We start from the raw sequence: 14,829 nt of genomic DNA, 5'->3' as shown, positions 1-14,829 counted from the left end.
TGTATTAGGTTGGGCAGTATTGTTGTACCTGAAGAACTTTTTTATTTGCTGCATAGAAAATCTGCTGAAGCACTCTGTACCTGTGAGAAAGATATCACCAGTTTGCATCAACAGCTACAAGAAACCAACAAAGAACTTGTACAGACTAACAAGAACAGAGAATCATTAGCTCAGGAGAATGACAGGTTACAAGAGCATCTTTCTAATATTAAGCAAGAAAATCAGGTATATTTGTACAGAGAACCTTTGACTAAAAAGGAAAATGGTGTATTTTTCAAGTAGTATGTAGAATTGGTGTGCCCTCATCTGAAGTAAATCTGCAAACTAGTTTTTAAGCTCATTTTTCAAACTCTGATTTTTCCCTTATTGCTCAGCTGACTTGTATAAAGATGACCAGCGATTCTTATGTAATAGTTTGGATGTTTATCCTGAGGAACAGCCAATTAATGGGTTTTTTTTCTGATCTTCAAATGAAAACAATGTGGCAGTTATAACTATTGTTTATATGGAAAAGTACTATAAAGGAGCAGCAAGTATTTCTTGTACTGTGCTGTGACTGGGCTAGAATACTTAAAAGTTTATGAATTTGACTTGCTAATAATTTAACACAGTACACATTTCAATAAGGTTCAAAACTTTATTGATAGTATTTATGTTCCTTTGAAGTGGCTTTTGGATAAAAGATGCTGGAAATATTTGGTTATAATACAACATTACATTATCTACTGTGTTCTTTTTCTGTGTGCAGTTCCTAATGAAAGTAGTTAAAATACTTAAAGTGTCGTCTCATGCACACACAATGCTCATGCATCAGTGTGTTTTCCAAGCAGCTAGGAATTAAGCTTAATACCTGTAGTAGTTCATTACTATGTAATGTTCTGTTTTTTCTTCTCTTTCTTCAACTTCTTGCCTTCATTTAGGTTTTCTGATACTTTATCTTTCTTCTCTGCACTTATTCTACTGCTTAGGATATCTTTGTCTTTGAAAATACTTTCTGCTCATCTGGCTTTCTTCTCTAGAAGCGCTACCCAGTTTTGAAGGAGCAAATTAACTTTCACCTGATGTTAGGTGTATATAAAAGTTTTAAGTCATGAAGGCTCCCTTTTAAGTAAAGAAAAGTCCTCCAGAAGGAGATTCATCCCATCCCAGTTTTTAAAGCAATTCATTCTATGTGTCTCTCTCCCTTCATTATAGAGGAAGTCTAGCTAACTAGTTAGATCAGGTGCCTCATTCTGCGCTGCAAAAATTAGGTGAGGCAACTCTCATTCTAAATAACTCATCTCTCAAACATATTAATCATTTCTATTTAGCACCCGAGTATCCTAGAAAAGTCAAGGCTCGTAGTAGCGTTAACTGCCAAAGGTACTCCAAGGAATCACTATTCTTTACCTTCTCTCAGAATCACAGTTGATACTGGTGAGATCAGCTGGTACAAAGCACAGCCTCCTGTTGCTTCTAGCTACTTTTGAAAGCTTCACGGTTTTCTTTGCAATGCCTGGGTGCTTGTAGAAGCAGTTCAAAACAAAGTCTTAGCCTCACAAGATCAACTACTTTTTAATAGGCTTGCGTCTGTAATACGTATTGGTTCCTCTAGGATCTTCCATTGATTTAGGTGATAAAGTATTTAAAGTAGCATTCTCATTTCTTCACTTGGGCTTCCTGGAAAAGTTCACAGATTTCCAGAGCACCTTTCTCAGTAACTCACAGCCTTTTCACAGCAGGAATAGGGGTTTCTCCGTAGCCTTCTCCACATCCCGCCCTCCCTGCCCCTTCCCCAGTTCTTGCAGCTGAATGTTCTAGTAATTTTGTAAGGAAGGAAGAGTTTCTGAACAGAGCAGTTCAAGACAGCCTTTCTGCAGTTTTTTTCCTCATTCTGTTCTTTCTCAAGCAGTAGTTGCCAGAAATTCTGTGTGCATTCTCCTAATACTTGTGGCTTTATTTCTCCTGATTAGGGGATAACCACATAATTAGTTAATTCAATTTTTTAGCTTTCTTCTGCTTTTTCAAATGTGGGCTTTTAAGAGACTGTAACATGTAAAAAAGGGGGAGCTGACTCTGAGCCCTGCCTCTTATATGGGGCAGGTTATTTTGTTATGACCATCTAGCTCCTAAATAAATCGTCTATATTTTTCTTCTTAACTGCTACATTCTTTTATTGACATTTTTCTTCTTTTTAAGAAGACTTAGCATTATTTGTAAGTCAAAGAAACAAAATATTTTTGACAAATGCAAATGTTTTTAAATAGAAATTTACATGGTTTAGACTATATAGCCTTTAAATAATGAGTTAATAAAGCCATAGGTTTTAGATACACACTAATTCTATTTTTTTTTGTAAAGGTACAAACAGTATACTTTAACCTTATGAAACAAATATTTCTTCATAGGCATTATATAAAAAACTGGCAAAGTACCAAACTGAGCTTGATGATATGAAGTTGAAAGCCCAGGATTCAAGTACAGATATTGTCAGGCTGAAGGGTGTACTGAAGTCTAAAGTGAGTATATGGATTAAACTTGTTAATAAAAGCTGGTGGTTTAATTAAAAATGAAATTTTAGCCATATTTCCATGGAAGAATTTGCTTCCTAGTCAAAACTTACTTGCATTCTACTAATATGTTTTTATTAGTTTGAACACATTTTCTTAGCTATTTTTGCAGTACACAAGTAATGAAGTATATTTCATTGTGGTTTTATATATTATATATATATATACGTGTATGTGTGTTTATTAAACTTAAAAATTCAGACAGTGAATAATACAGAGACTTGGAACTCTTTTCTTTTTATTACCATATGGGATTAATAGTAAAAAAAAAAATATATTTCTGCAGTATATTGCTATACCTTGTATTTGTAATGTTAATCTAGCCATTTTTAACAGATGTGTTTTGAACATTAAAATGTGGCCATCTTGAACAAAACACTGTTTCTTGAGAAGGCTCTTGATATTTTGGCTAAATGGCAAAGTTTTCAGTGGAAAGAGAACATCCAATACCATGTCATACCTGTAGATCTATAGATACCCCTATTTTGTGAAGCTTGCTGTAAATTATTAAACAAACAAGCTTTATGTGTTAGGAGAGAGAGAACTGCGAGCTTTTGGAGAATTACCACAAAGCCCGTGAACAAGGAGAAAGTTGGGAAGCAAAATATCATCAAGCAGAAGCAGATTGTAGCTCTGTTAGGCTGACACTGATCAGTGCGGAGTCTGAGAACCGCAGATTGAAAGAGAAAATGGAGTCCCTTGAAACAGAGATGGAGCAAGTAAGTTGAAATTGTTCTTTCCATAGTTCACATTGGAAATGGTCTGGTAGTATTGTAAGCCTGGAACTGTTTAAAATTATGCTTAATACCACTTCTCATATTTTAGAGATATGTGCTGTAGTGAGCTGTATGGAGTTTGAATTTATTTAATAACATGACTAGCACTAGTCACACTTGGAAAAAAAATCTTAAAAAATAATAGCATATTTCAAGGAAAGAATATATATTATGAATTATAAAACGCTGTCATGTTTGGAATGACTGAAGGCATAATGTCACATACAACTCCACAGCATACCTGAAACATACCTATTGCTTTGTCACCTGTTACGTTCCTGTGCCTGCTTTTCTCACTTCCAGCTTTACAACCTTCTTTCCACCACTTTAGATGTCCCAAAGAGCCTCTTCCCACTTGAAAATCTGAAGAACTTAAAAGGAAATGCACAGCATGGCTTTGAAAATACATTATGAACATATAAACTATATTCTGATTTTGGGTTGTTACGGTTTTTGTTGCAGCTCATCTCTGCTTCCTGAATATCACATAGGCTACTGAGGGCTATCCATGCACATTATATACTCAAGAGGAATTGACCTGCTGCTGTCCAAAAAGTGGATAAGAACATAACAGCAGCAAAACAGCACAGGAAGATTGTGTGACGGATTTTGACATTTTTAAAATATGATAAAACTGGTACATGGTCCTAGTTTGTCCAGTGAGCTTCAAACAAGTAGAGATTTCATCCTTCTAATTCCTTCCCACATGCCTACTATTAAGTATAGGAATAAACTAAATAAAAGGCCTCTTCATGAAAACTGTGTCAACAAATTGAGTCAGAACTCCAGTTGTCACGTTCAGGTTCATAGTAGTTATAAGGCACATATCTAAACCAGAAGTTTTTATCAAAAATCGTAACGTGCTTAGTAGTGCTCTGTGTTTCTTGTGCTTTTTTTTAGGCAAGACAGCTAGAATTAATGTAATGTGCTCCCCCTACAATCATCTCTTTGGATCTCATTCCTAATAAATCCTTCAAGGAGGTCACAGTGCTTTATCTGTCCCTTTGCTCTGTAACCTCCCAGACTCATTCTGCCACCCACTGAAAATTAAGTAGTTAAAAGTGACCAGAAATACAAGTGTCACTGGGCAAAGTACAGGCTTTTTTTCAAAACAGAAAAACATAAGTTATGTTAATTTTAAATATACAAAATTCTAAATGCTTTTAGTCAGAACTGCTGCTACTGGCTTGTGGACTTTTCTTTAGTGTGACTTCTGTCATCTCTTAGTCATGCCTGAGTTTATGGGTGGCAGCACTATAAACATGACTGACAGTATCTCAGCATTCACTTATCATCTACATGCAAGAATACATTTTATTGCTAAAATAAGAGGGTCTCATCTGAAAATGAAATGTGGCCCATGGCAGAATTTTGAACCTTATTAGCTCTGCAGAAGGAATAGAGTTCTAGGAATAGAGTTTAGAATGTCTCTAGCTGATGTTGCTGTCAGAAGCAAGAGCTATTCTCTTCTAGTTTTTATATGCGGGAGTTATTAAAGAAATAACTTTGAAGTTTATTCTAGAATAAATTACTGCTGCCTCTTAAAATTCACCACAATTACATAGGGATATTTTTGTAGGATTTTGGAAGCAGTTTTAAATTTTCTTTGCAGTAGAGTTTTGATTATCTGATACTGCTTTACTGTAGCGTTTAACAACAGAAGCAGCATACAAGTCTCAGATTTCTGCCTTAAGCAAGTCTCTTGTGAAAATGGAAGGAAAACTTCAAAAATTACATTGGGAGAGAGTCTCTATACTTGCAAATCTCACATCTACATAAGAACTTTGCATTAAACTAGATGCAGTCAAAGAACTATTAAATCAGCAGTTAACTTCCTTAGCAGAGAAGGTAGAAAGGGTATGTGAAATGAAATATATTAGAAAAATAAGTTTATGTTAACGTTTTACTTAAGGGATCTAAATCTACTTTGGGGTCTAGAATGATCAAATAAATCCTTACTGATGATTATTGTTTCAATTTTTTGAATGTTTAATTTGGCATTCCTCAGGGGCTTACTACTCAGAGGGTGGATGCTGTATACTATTTGAAAAGCATGCTGCTTTGAAAGGTTTTATTATGAATACTCAAAAGTCAGGACTTAAAATTACTGCTTGTTTTCTTGAAACATATCTTGGATTTTACATCTAGTCACTAAGTAAGCAGAATAGCTGGAGTAGTTTATTAGCAAAAAAACTTGACATGGACTTTAAAATGCTTGACTGTTTCAGGAAGTATCAATATCTCTTTAATAATCTTTCCTTAATTTCCATTGAAAATCAATTTCTGTTGACCTTGATTTTTACAAAAACTACAAAATTAATGTTTGATAGGCAAATTTTTAAAAACTTAGCTTGGATAAACTCTGAAAAATTGTTCATACATACTCAGATTATTCAGATATTTCCAGTATGATTCTATCACTGCCCTGTCCATCCTCTGCTCCAGCTGAGATAATTTCTTGTTCTTTACAGGCTTCCAGCATTCTCTCTTAACCTTTATGCCTTTTCCATACACTATGGGTAAAGCTGCTGTTTGACAGTTGGTTATTTGTTGCAGCCAAACGTGTGTAATGTCTTTTGTATGCTTGTGGAATCCTCTACAATGCTTTTGATAGGGAAGAGTTCCAGCATATGACATTTGTCTGAAGCTTTCATGAGATCCGATATAGCTAAGCCTTCCTGGATCCTTCTGTCAAATTGTCAGTGAAGGGACTTGCTGGGACTGTGGAGAGCAGCAACAATTTCAGGAGAGAAAAATGCAGAAATGCAGTTGGAAAGTTGGAGAAAAGTCTGAAGTTGGGAAATTTTCGCTAATTTTTTTCATACCTTTCAACCAGTAGTCTTTCATCAGCCATGTATAATCTTCAGATAGGGCTCTTATTTTACATAGTATTCTAATGCAGAAATCTGCATTACTAGACTGCAGCATATGTATATTCAGAAGTGACAACTAAACCTGATGCTGAATAATATTGTTCTTTCAGTGTTGCTAATACTGTATATTTTCCTATAACTTATGCTGTCTGCAGTTTTCAATATTCTTTTGTTCTGAAATACAAAAGTAGAATATCAAAACTGTTTATCAGCAAAAGAACTAAATTTTTGTTTGACAGTTAGTAGAAAATTGGATCTTTCAGACCGAAGAAACCTTTTAGTTTAGCTTGGTAAAACAAAAAAATTTGAGTTCTGCTTTAGAAAGTGAAAAATATTTTTTTCTTTCTTTTTTTCTTTTTTTTTTCTTCTCCCCTCCCTGTTGGCCGATGGCCTGAGTTTTCTCAGTATCTTCCTTGTTTGAACACATAAATGGTTATCTTCTGAAAATTCTGAGGAATGTGCTGGAGAGGTGGGGTGTTTGTTAAGATGTCTCAGTTCATAGATTTACTATGACCTTTGGGTGAGCAGTATTGTGCTTAATGTAAACTAGGCTTGAGTAAAATACAGATAAAAGTGTTTGCAGCACCCCAAATGGACTCGGTTAGAGATATGCTAAAATGCATACACAAAAAGAGGAAGGAAAAATAGCATCCAGCTTACGCTAAGATTAAAACAGGCAGTTTTCTGTGTGTCTGTAGCTGACTCAATACAGATTTTCCTGACTAACTGTCTCTGGAATTATTTTTTTTTTTTCTTTTTGTGTAGTTATGTCTCAGGTATGTCCATTGTTCCCTTTGCAGTGGAACATACTAGGTTTTATGGGTATTCTTCTTTTTTAGGTTCCCCCAAGAAATAGAGATACTTAATCTTTTGGTTTGGATTTTATTAATTTTCCCCTTCCCCCCAGATTTATTCTTGATGCTCCTTTAAGTAAAATAAGTGTAATCTCACTCTGCTGGTGATGCAGATATTGGTTTGTTATACCGGGTGTCATTTCCTGCATGCAAATGGTTAATCAGTAGTTTCTTGCCCCAACAAAATATAGAACTTCCTTCTTCCTCTTTAATGAGTCTGTCTACAATCTGTATTCATTGATATGTATATTTCATGGCATTTTGTCATTTGTATGAAGTACATTTATATACAGATATATACATTGGGTGGATTTAAAAATCTGACACAGGATTTTGACTGAGGGCAAATATAACACTAATCATCCATCCTGGAGTGAGAGCAAATTTTGGTCATCGATTCCAGACTTCCTTTTTTTAATCTGCCTTTTTTTTTTTTTTAAAGGTTACCGTAATAGATAGTCAGTAAGCTTAACAGACATACATCTAAAACTTTAAAATTTTTGTTTAGCTGCAGAGCAAGTGTGAGTCATCCCATTATGAAATAGAGCTGCTGAGAAAACAACTGGGACATGAAAGAGCATCTATGAAAAACCTGGAATCTTTGCTTGTGTCCAGTCATGAGAAAGAATTTCAGTCACAGATAGCAAAGCAAGAAAAAGACTTTGAAATTCAGTTTCTCAAGGAACAGCTTGCTTTAGCAGAAAATAAACTGTGAGTAAATGACCAGGATAATATTGCAGGTTTTTTCATTCTTCCCAAGTGTATATACACAGAGATGGTTTTATATCTAGCCGCATTTTCAAATGGCAAATGTACCCTGGTTACCTAAAGAGCAGAAGATAGCAAAAACCTGCTTCTGATTCCTCAGCTATACCCTAATAGACTTTTCTGTGTAGTGTTATATTTTACTCCAAAAAATGTTCTTAATCTCAATTGCATGGTATAGCTGCCCTTTTAATTTTGGTAACATGCTTGGAGGATTATAGTTGCTATCTAATTAAAGTGTATGGACTTTACAGTGCTGTGCAGAGTCAAGATTTTACTCAGCTCAGAAATAGAGCAGCTCAGCTGGAGTCAGAACTGGCTATCACCAAAAGACAGCTGGGGACTGAGCGCTTTGAAAGGCAAGTATATGTGTTTGTATTGAGCCTCCTGCATCTAATTGGGGTGAAATGCAATGTAGTACTAAGACTTAGACTAATTAGTAGGATAAACATCAAAGTTTGGTTTTGCTCTGCTGTACATTTCCTCTGTGTTCAGAGGCTATTCGTGTCACTGAATTCAGTCTCCGTAGCTATTACACATGCTGTTTGAATTAGTTGTCTAGGTTCCCTTTATAGCCAATGGAACGAGACAGTGAGATAAATTGCCCTCTAGGATTGCCTGTTATAGGATGGGATGGATCACTTTCCTGAAAATGCTTGTCTGTCTTCACTCATTTATAGTGATGCCTGTCTTGATCTATAGTGACAGTCTAGGTGACTAGTTGGCCAGAAAAGTGATTTATAGACTACTAAGTTCTGTGATATGAATGGCTACCTTTTGGCTACACCTGTGCTAGTTGAACTAAACCAGGTCAGAGCATTGACTTGAGGGGTACACACAACTGTATTCTTGTCCATACAGTTGAATTGTTAGTACCCACTCTGGAATTATTTTAGCCTGTACCAACCCACATTCTCCCAGGTACTACTTGGGGCACAGAAGGTGGTAGGGATGGTTCCCAAATGGCAGTATGGCCACAGTAATTTTTTTTTTGGGGGGGGGGGGGGGGCACGACACACACGGGGACGGGGGAGTTTAACAATACGTACAAGCTGTTTCATATGATTTGGCCACAGTCCCAGAGAATGGTCCCTAGCCTGCTTTAATCTATATAGTTTTGGTGTCTTAAATGGTTTTCTTATCTGTGAAACAACAGTACTTCTCTATTTCATGGATGTATTGAGGATAAAATATTACTATGCCAGGCATTACTTTGGGTATGTAAAAGAGATGGCTAAAAGAAGCAGAGTGATGTGATTATGGCACAGGTTTGAGAATCAAATGTCTTGTTTAATTGTAGTAAATTAGTTTGTTGATAATCTGTTCTCTCATAAGTAAGGACGAGGTTTCTGGAGGGGGCATGTCTATACCTGATATTAGGTCTTTTAAAGATGGATTTCTTAAAAGTCTCAGTGTACCTTTCAATTTCAAATTGGATTCTCCTTTACCCTGAAGTCATGGCAAAAAGTTATAAACTTTTGGCTTAGATATGCAAGTCAGTTTAAAAGGTGGCATCATTTGTGCTTCTTCAGCTGCATGGAATGAGCCAGACTGTGCTAATACAGGAGTGCCTTTGTTTTAAAAGAAATTTGATCTTCTTCAGATTGTTGTTTCTCTACTCCCCCCCCCCCCCGTGTGAGTGCATCCATCTCATGGCGTATGAGTGCTCCCTGGTAGGGACTGCAACTCTTTCTTCTTGAAGCGTTCATTGGCAGAAAGTTGAATCAGCCTCCATACTTAATCTCTTCTCCTAGTTAAGGATAATTTGTTATTCACATAGTTGTTCACAGCTGGTTAGCAAAACAAATATTAGAACGAGCCTATGCTGAGGCAAAGATCACCAGTTTTCATTCTTGAAGTGAATTTCTCTTTTACATAAGAGATTTACAAACTTAATTATCTGAATTGTTTTGGAAAGAACAAAGCTAGGTTCCATCATGCAGTCTGTAAGTCAGTTGCAAAAACAGTATGCAGAAATCTTAAATAGCAAAGACTGAAATGTTCTTATATAAAAATCTGAGGCTGACATTAGATTTAGCTGTCTTTGAAAGGCTAGAGCTTTGCTTTTTTTTTTTTTTTTTTTTTAGCTTTTTCATAAAATCGAAACCGTGTCTCTTCAATGTCCCGCAAAGGTTACAAGAATTTTATTTCTTTTCCGTTTTTCCTCAGAAAGTCATGCTTTACAAGAGCAGGTATCGATCTCTCTTGCTTGCAGGGAAAGAGATCAAAGCTCCAAGCTGGCTTCTTACAGCCAATCTATTTTTCTGGTACTGGCAAGTGAAAACCAGAAAATTAGCCAGAGAGGAAAAAATACTATCATTAAATGTCAGTATCATGATAGTATATAATGGAAGCAGCAGATGTCAGTACTGACTGGGTTTTTTTTGTTGTCAGTTTAAACAAGTGGGTAGATGATATCCTTGTTCTAAGACTGACTTAGCTAGTCGTATTGATTTACTGCCTTGGTGCAGAATGAAATAAAGCCTGAAATTAGGAGGTGGAAGTGCCAATGCTGTCAGGCCTTGAATGAGCACCAACACAGTGATACCAGGAGGCTTAAGCTGTCTGTCTGGATTTTTCTTTACCAGTCAGGAAAAGCATGTCTCCATCCCTCCCATTCTCCTGACTGCGGAAATTGTTCGGACTCGTGTGGAAACAACAGGCTTGATTTATTGTCCTGTTTTGGCTTTGGTGACCAAGCACAGGGACTGACTCTCAGGTACCCCTGGCCAGCCCCAAGTGCATGACTTGCATATCTTTTTATCCCTTTCTGTTTCTTGACCCTCCTTTTTGCTGCCTTTGTACCTCCTTTTCTCTGCCCCAGGTTACTTTTCCCCATTGGTCATGGTTTTGCTACATTCATACCCAAACTTGGTATTCTACGGGGTGATGTTACCTGTGAGAGGTGCAAGCAGCTGCACTCTAACTTCCCACCATTGCCAGCACCATCTTGACCATTAAAGACGGTACAGCATGTGTATAGTAAAGCCCTTAAAAGCAATAATGCTAGTAAGACTAGCAGTCAATGTAGATAAGTCTGGTTCTATAGTCTTTACAGTGCAGATGATACCTCCCCAGGCACAAGGTTGCGGGTTGTTGGTAGCTAGGTGGAAGACTTATGTTTCACTGGGCTCCTGCTGCTAGAGCAAGCTCTTTTTCTTGCCTGTAGATTCAGCTCTGTGAGCTGGTGCTGGATCTGATTGCTCTCCTGTAGGTTTTGGTGATTTGCTTCAGTGGTCCACTCCATAGGTAGGACTGTGGTAATGGCTGTCACACTGGGGCCAGTTTCAGTTCAAAACCATACAGGCAGTCCTTGTTATACCTTCATTTGCAAGGTTTTGGGCAACTTGGAGCCCTTTTTTCCAGCCTGGGTCAGTGCTATCCTCCCAAAACACCCATTCATTTATAATGAACCATTGTCAAGGTTTTACTGGGGTTATACACTGAAACTCAGGGGTTGTTGTAGCTACCTTTCCTAGTAGTTTCCCAATCCAACCCAGACTAGATTCTCCTTATGAAACAATTGGCAGCCTGAAACCAGGATCCCAGAATGAGTATGTACCTCCAAAATTTTCCAGTGTATTATCCAGTCCCACATACTTCATCCCCGTACATCCAGATGCAGGAGTTATGGATTCATCCAGTATCCAGGCCTCACCCCTTGCAGTCAAAATGACCAGACTACTATTTTACAGCTTTCCCACTGGGGAGTCCACCATCTCTTAAATATGCATCAGTTTCAGGGCACTTCAGGTAGATTCTAGTCCATTGGCTTTGCCAACTGAAACAGCACAAGAATACCACAAACAACACTGTTCTTACATTAATATCATTGCTGATTTTAGTGATTGTCCTTATGTTGCAGACTTGTGAATAACCTTAAAATTAGGCTCTTCCTCCCTGGAGATTTTTACAATTTTTAGAGTTTAACCTGCAGCAACCATGGCTAACCTCTCTCTTTTAGGGAAAATAGAGACAATGGATATGTAGAACTAAATCTGAGTAAGGGAGTAATACAGAGTCACTAATCTGGCTTTCAGAGAAGTATGTAATGAACACCACTTCTCCTTTTAAAATACAGTAAAAAAGCTGACAATCTTGAATAGAAAAAAAAAAAAGATAATGACTGTGAGATAATTTTGATTATTTTTGAAAAGTGCTTAGTCTCACTGTAAAATAATGTTTATTTAGGGAATGTGCTGTACAGGAACTTCAACGCCAGAATCGTACAATCTCGTATCAGTTAAGTTCTACGTTAAGAACATCATCACCTGAACATTCCCATCATCAGCCTCCTGATTGGTCTCTGGACTGGTCCCTGGAAGGGTAAGTGGTTCAACAACATTTAAGTTCCAAACACTAGGGGGGAGGAAGGATGAAATCTGGTACTTCTTGTGGAAATATTGACTGAATTCCATGGAATTACATTGCTCCAAGAAAAGTTACAAGAAGATTCAGGACCACAATCTTTTGATGATACTCCTTTTGTTTTACTGAGCTGTATCAAAACTATACGGTTAATAGCAACTACTTGCACCAGGCTGCTATAGTCATAAATTCTTAAAACAGTAATAGAAAAAATGCTACAGAAAATCTCTATTTGACTTGCCACAATTTTGTGCAGGTGTAGGTGTAAATATTTTCATCTTTCCTACATAAAAGCTCTTAACTGTCCAGCCTTTCTTTATCTAGTTGTTTTCAGATAGTTTTCACTCTATATATGTGCATTTTTTACAAGAAACATAAATACCTTTTAAAAGTCTTCAAACACTTGTAACCCTGAGGAGGAGCAAGCCCAGCTTTCCTTTTAACAATCAGTAAAATGGAGCCTCCACAATATGCAGCTAGTCCCCTGTCAGTTTCAGTCTCAGCTTAGCTTCATACTTGGTAGCTCCCTGCCTGTTGCATCACACTTTTTTGGTAGATTGATGGCAGCATGCATTAACAAAAAATTTCCAGTTGAGCGGGAAAAAGTCTCAGTTCACGACTTGCAGGAAATCATTTCTGCTTTCAAGATGGTTAGGTACTTCCAAGATGAATTTTGTTAATACTTTGTTAACTGTGATTATTACCTTTGGCACTTGATTAATCTTTGTTATCAAGGGCTCCTCTAAGTACATAGATCCTAAGAATACAAGACAAATTTCCTCGGGTCAGTGAGCTGGTTCTGGTGCCCTCAGTAGGGAAACACAACTGTGCAAGGCAGTGATTTTGTAGCTATTGCCAGTCCTTGATAGCAAGTACAGGGAGTCTTCATTCCTCTGATAGAGCCACGTCTACTCCTCCTCAGTCTGAGTACAGTGTAGCTCTTAAATTGAATGGAATGGTTTAATTTACTTCTAATTACTGTAACACTTTCTTCTGGTTTTGATACTGTATAAAGAAAAGGGGGATCAATCCGTGTAGTCACCACACTGATACTAACGATTTTGGTGCTTTCCTTCCTAATTAGTAAACTTCTGGCTAAATACCAAATCAAGAGTAATCTTCTATAAACTAGATTATGAATTCAACTCCTTTCTTGTTTGCTTTTTGGGTTTTGTGGAGTTGGTTGGGTTTTGTTTTTTTTTTTTCTTCCTCCTGGCTAGCCTTATGTGGCATGATCCGCTTTTGCACATTCCTAGGGAACAATGAGTTTAAGTAAGGGCTAAAAATTAAATATGTGAGCCAGGTATAAATACTTTGCTTGCTTAAAATCTTCAGCTGGTTTAAGCTAAATATTTCTCAATTAAATCAGTGTAGCTTTTGAGTGCAAATGAACTCTTTTTTTTTTTGCCTAATTATTTCCCATTTTTGAGTGTTCAAGATACTAATATAATACGTAACTTTTTTCCTCATCCAGCTCTTTGTTATACATTTTTTGGCTAAGTGGGAAGAACTAGGGTTGCTCCAGACTTATTTATTTATACTAAATTGTTTAGGACTGTTTAGATTAAAAAAAAAAAAGGTGCAATAAAAGCACTGAAACTTTGGCAGTCTACTATGTTTTAAAAGCTTAACTGGAAAGAATTTATCAGATTTGTGTAATGTAATGATACAGTCATAAATAAAATAGCCTGTTTGATAAGGCTCTCCTGAGATGGAGCAGAGATCTGAATCTGGATCTGCCTGCTTTGTATAAGTGATTTACACTTGATTTACCTATGTCTGGGTGAGTTCTTTAATGTCCAGAATACTAAAGTTCTTGATAAATTTTATGTCGAGAACCTAGAATCTGTATCAAAAGATGGAATAGTAGAAATGTCTGAAATATTTATGAATGATGAAATCATTTCCCTCCCAACTAACTCTAGAAAGATTCAGAAAAATTCATTGAGACCAGAACAAAACAAAAAACAATGTAAAATACAGCCTGAGAGTAAAAGCAAGAATATTAATGCAAATATTTGAGTGTAATCATCAGCAGAATCACAGAATTAAGACTTTTAAAATAGATGTATGGGGAATTGATGAAACATGATCTAGGTGTAAGTTCCTGTTGAATTTAAAGCAGAATACTATTAGAAATAGTCCTCTAGGAGGTGAAATTTAATTTTTCAATTGCTTGAAGACAAGTTACCAGGGATTGACAAAGGTACTGTAGAAACAACTATTCCTTGGTAGAGAGGCTTCTTCCACAGCTAATGTCTGACTCTGCAGCCCATGAAGTATACTGAGATATCAGTATAGGAATCACCATTAATACTCTTCTTCCTCTCCAGTGTTTTGGTGCTATTTTAGCAGACAGACTGTGATGGGAGGCAGACAGTCACCTTTTTATTTTATTGAGAATGTGGTATCAGAAGTAAATTGGACAGTAACTTTTTCTTATTCTTCCATCTTTCTCCCTGTCTTTATTGCACCAGTCTCCTTGTTTCAGTAAAGTGAAAAGGATGTGCCTTGTAGTTTGTCTTGTAGACCTAGTGGGGAAGACTTTTTCTGTCTGACTTTCTTAAGTGATAGGAGTCCAAAGCTTGCCTTTCACTTCAAAGAGCATTATAGCACTTTTGTACAATCAAAACTAATCCTTCAA

The 14,829-nt window shown here is 36.7% G+C and overlaps 1 protein-coding gene across 4 annotated transcripts in view; it reads left to right on the top strand.

Moving 5' to 3' along the window:
• TSGA10 (testis specific 10) overlaps positions 1-14,829 on the top strand; it is a 33,920-nt gene that overhangs the window by 14,783 nt on the left and 4,308 nt on the right. For 3 of the 4 annotated variants that reach the window (XM_069770048.1, XM_069770047.1, XM_069770046.1), the window contains 6 exons: positions 57-225; positions 2,388-2,498; positions 3,083-3,268; positions 7,561-7,763; positions 8,072-8,176; positions 12,009-12,143. In XM_069770048.1, coding sequence (XP_069626149.1) covers positions 57-225; positions 2,388-2,498; positions 3,083-3,268; positions 7,561-7,763; positions 8,072-8,176; positions 12,009-12,143 — 909 coding nt within the window. The remainder of the gene's footprint in view (positions 1-56; positions 226-2,387; positions 2,499-3,082; positions 3,269-7,560; positions 7,764-8,071; positions 8,177-12,008; positions 12,144-14,829) is intronic. The other variant, XM_069770049.1, reaches the window with a different exon arrangement.

Source organism: Haliaeetus albicilla, chromosome 25 (assembly GCF_947461875.1).
Source record: "Haliaeetus albicilla chromosome 25, bHalAlb1.1, whole genome shotgun sequence".
Lineage (NCBI taxonomy): Eukaryota > Metazoa > Chordata > Aves > Accipitriformes > Accipitridae > Haliaeetus > Haliaeetus albicilla.
This window is presented reverse-complemented; position numbering and strand designations above follow the sequence as displayed.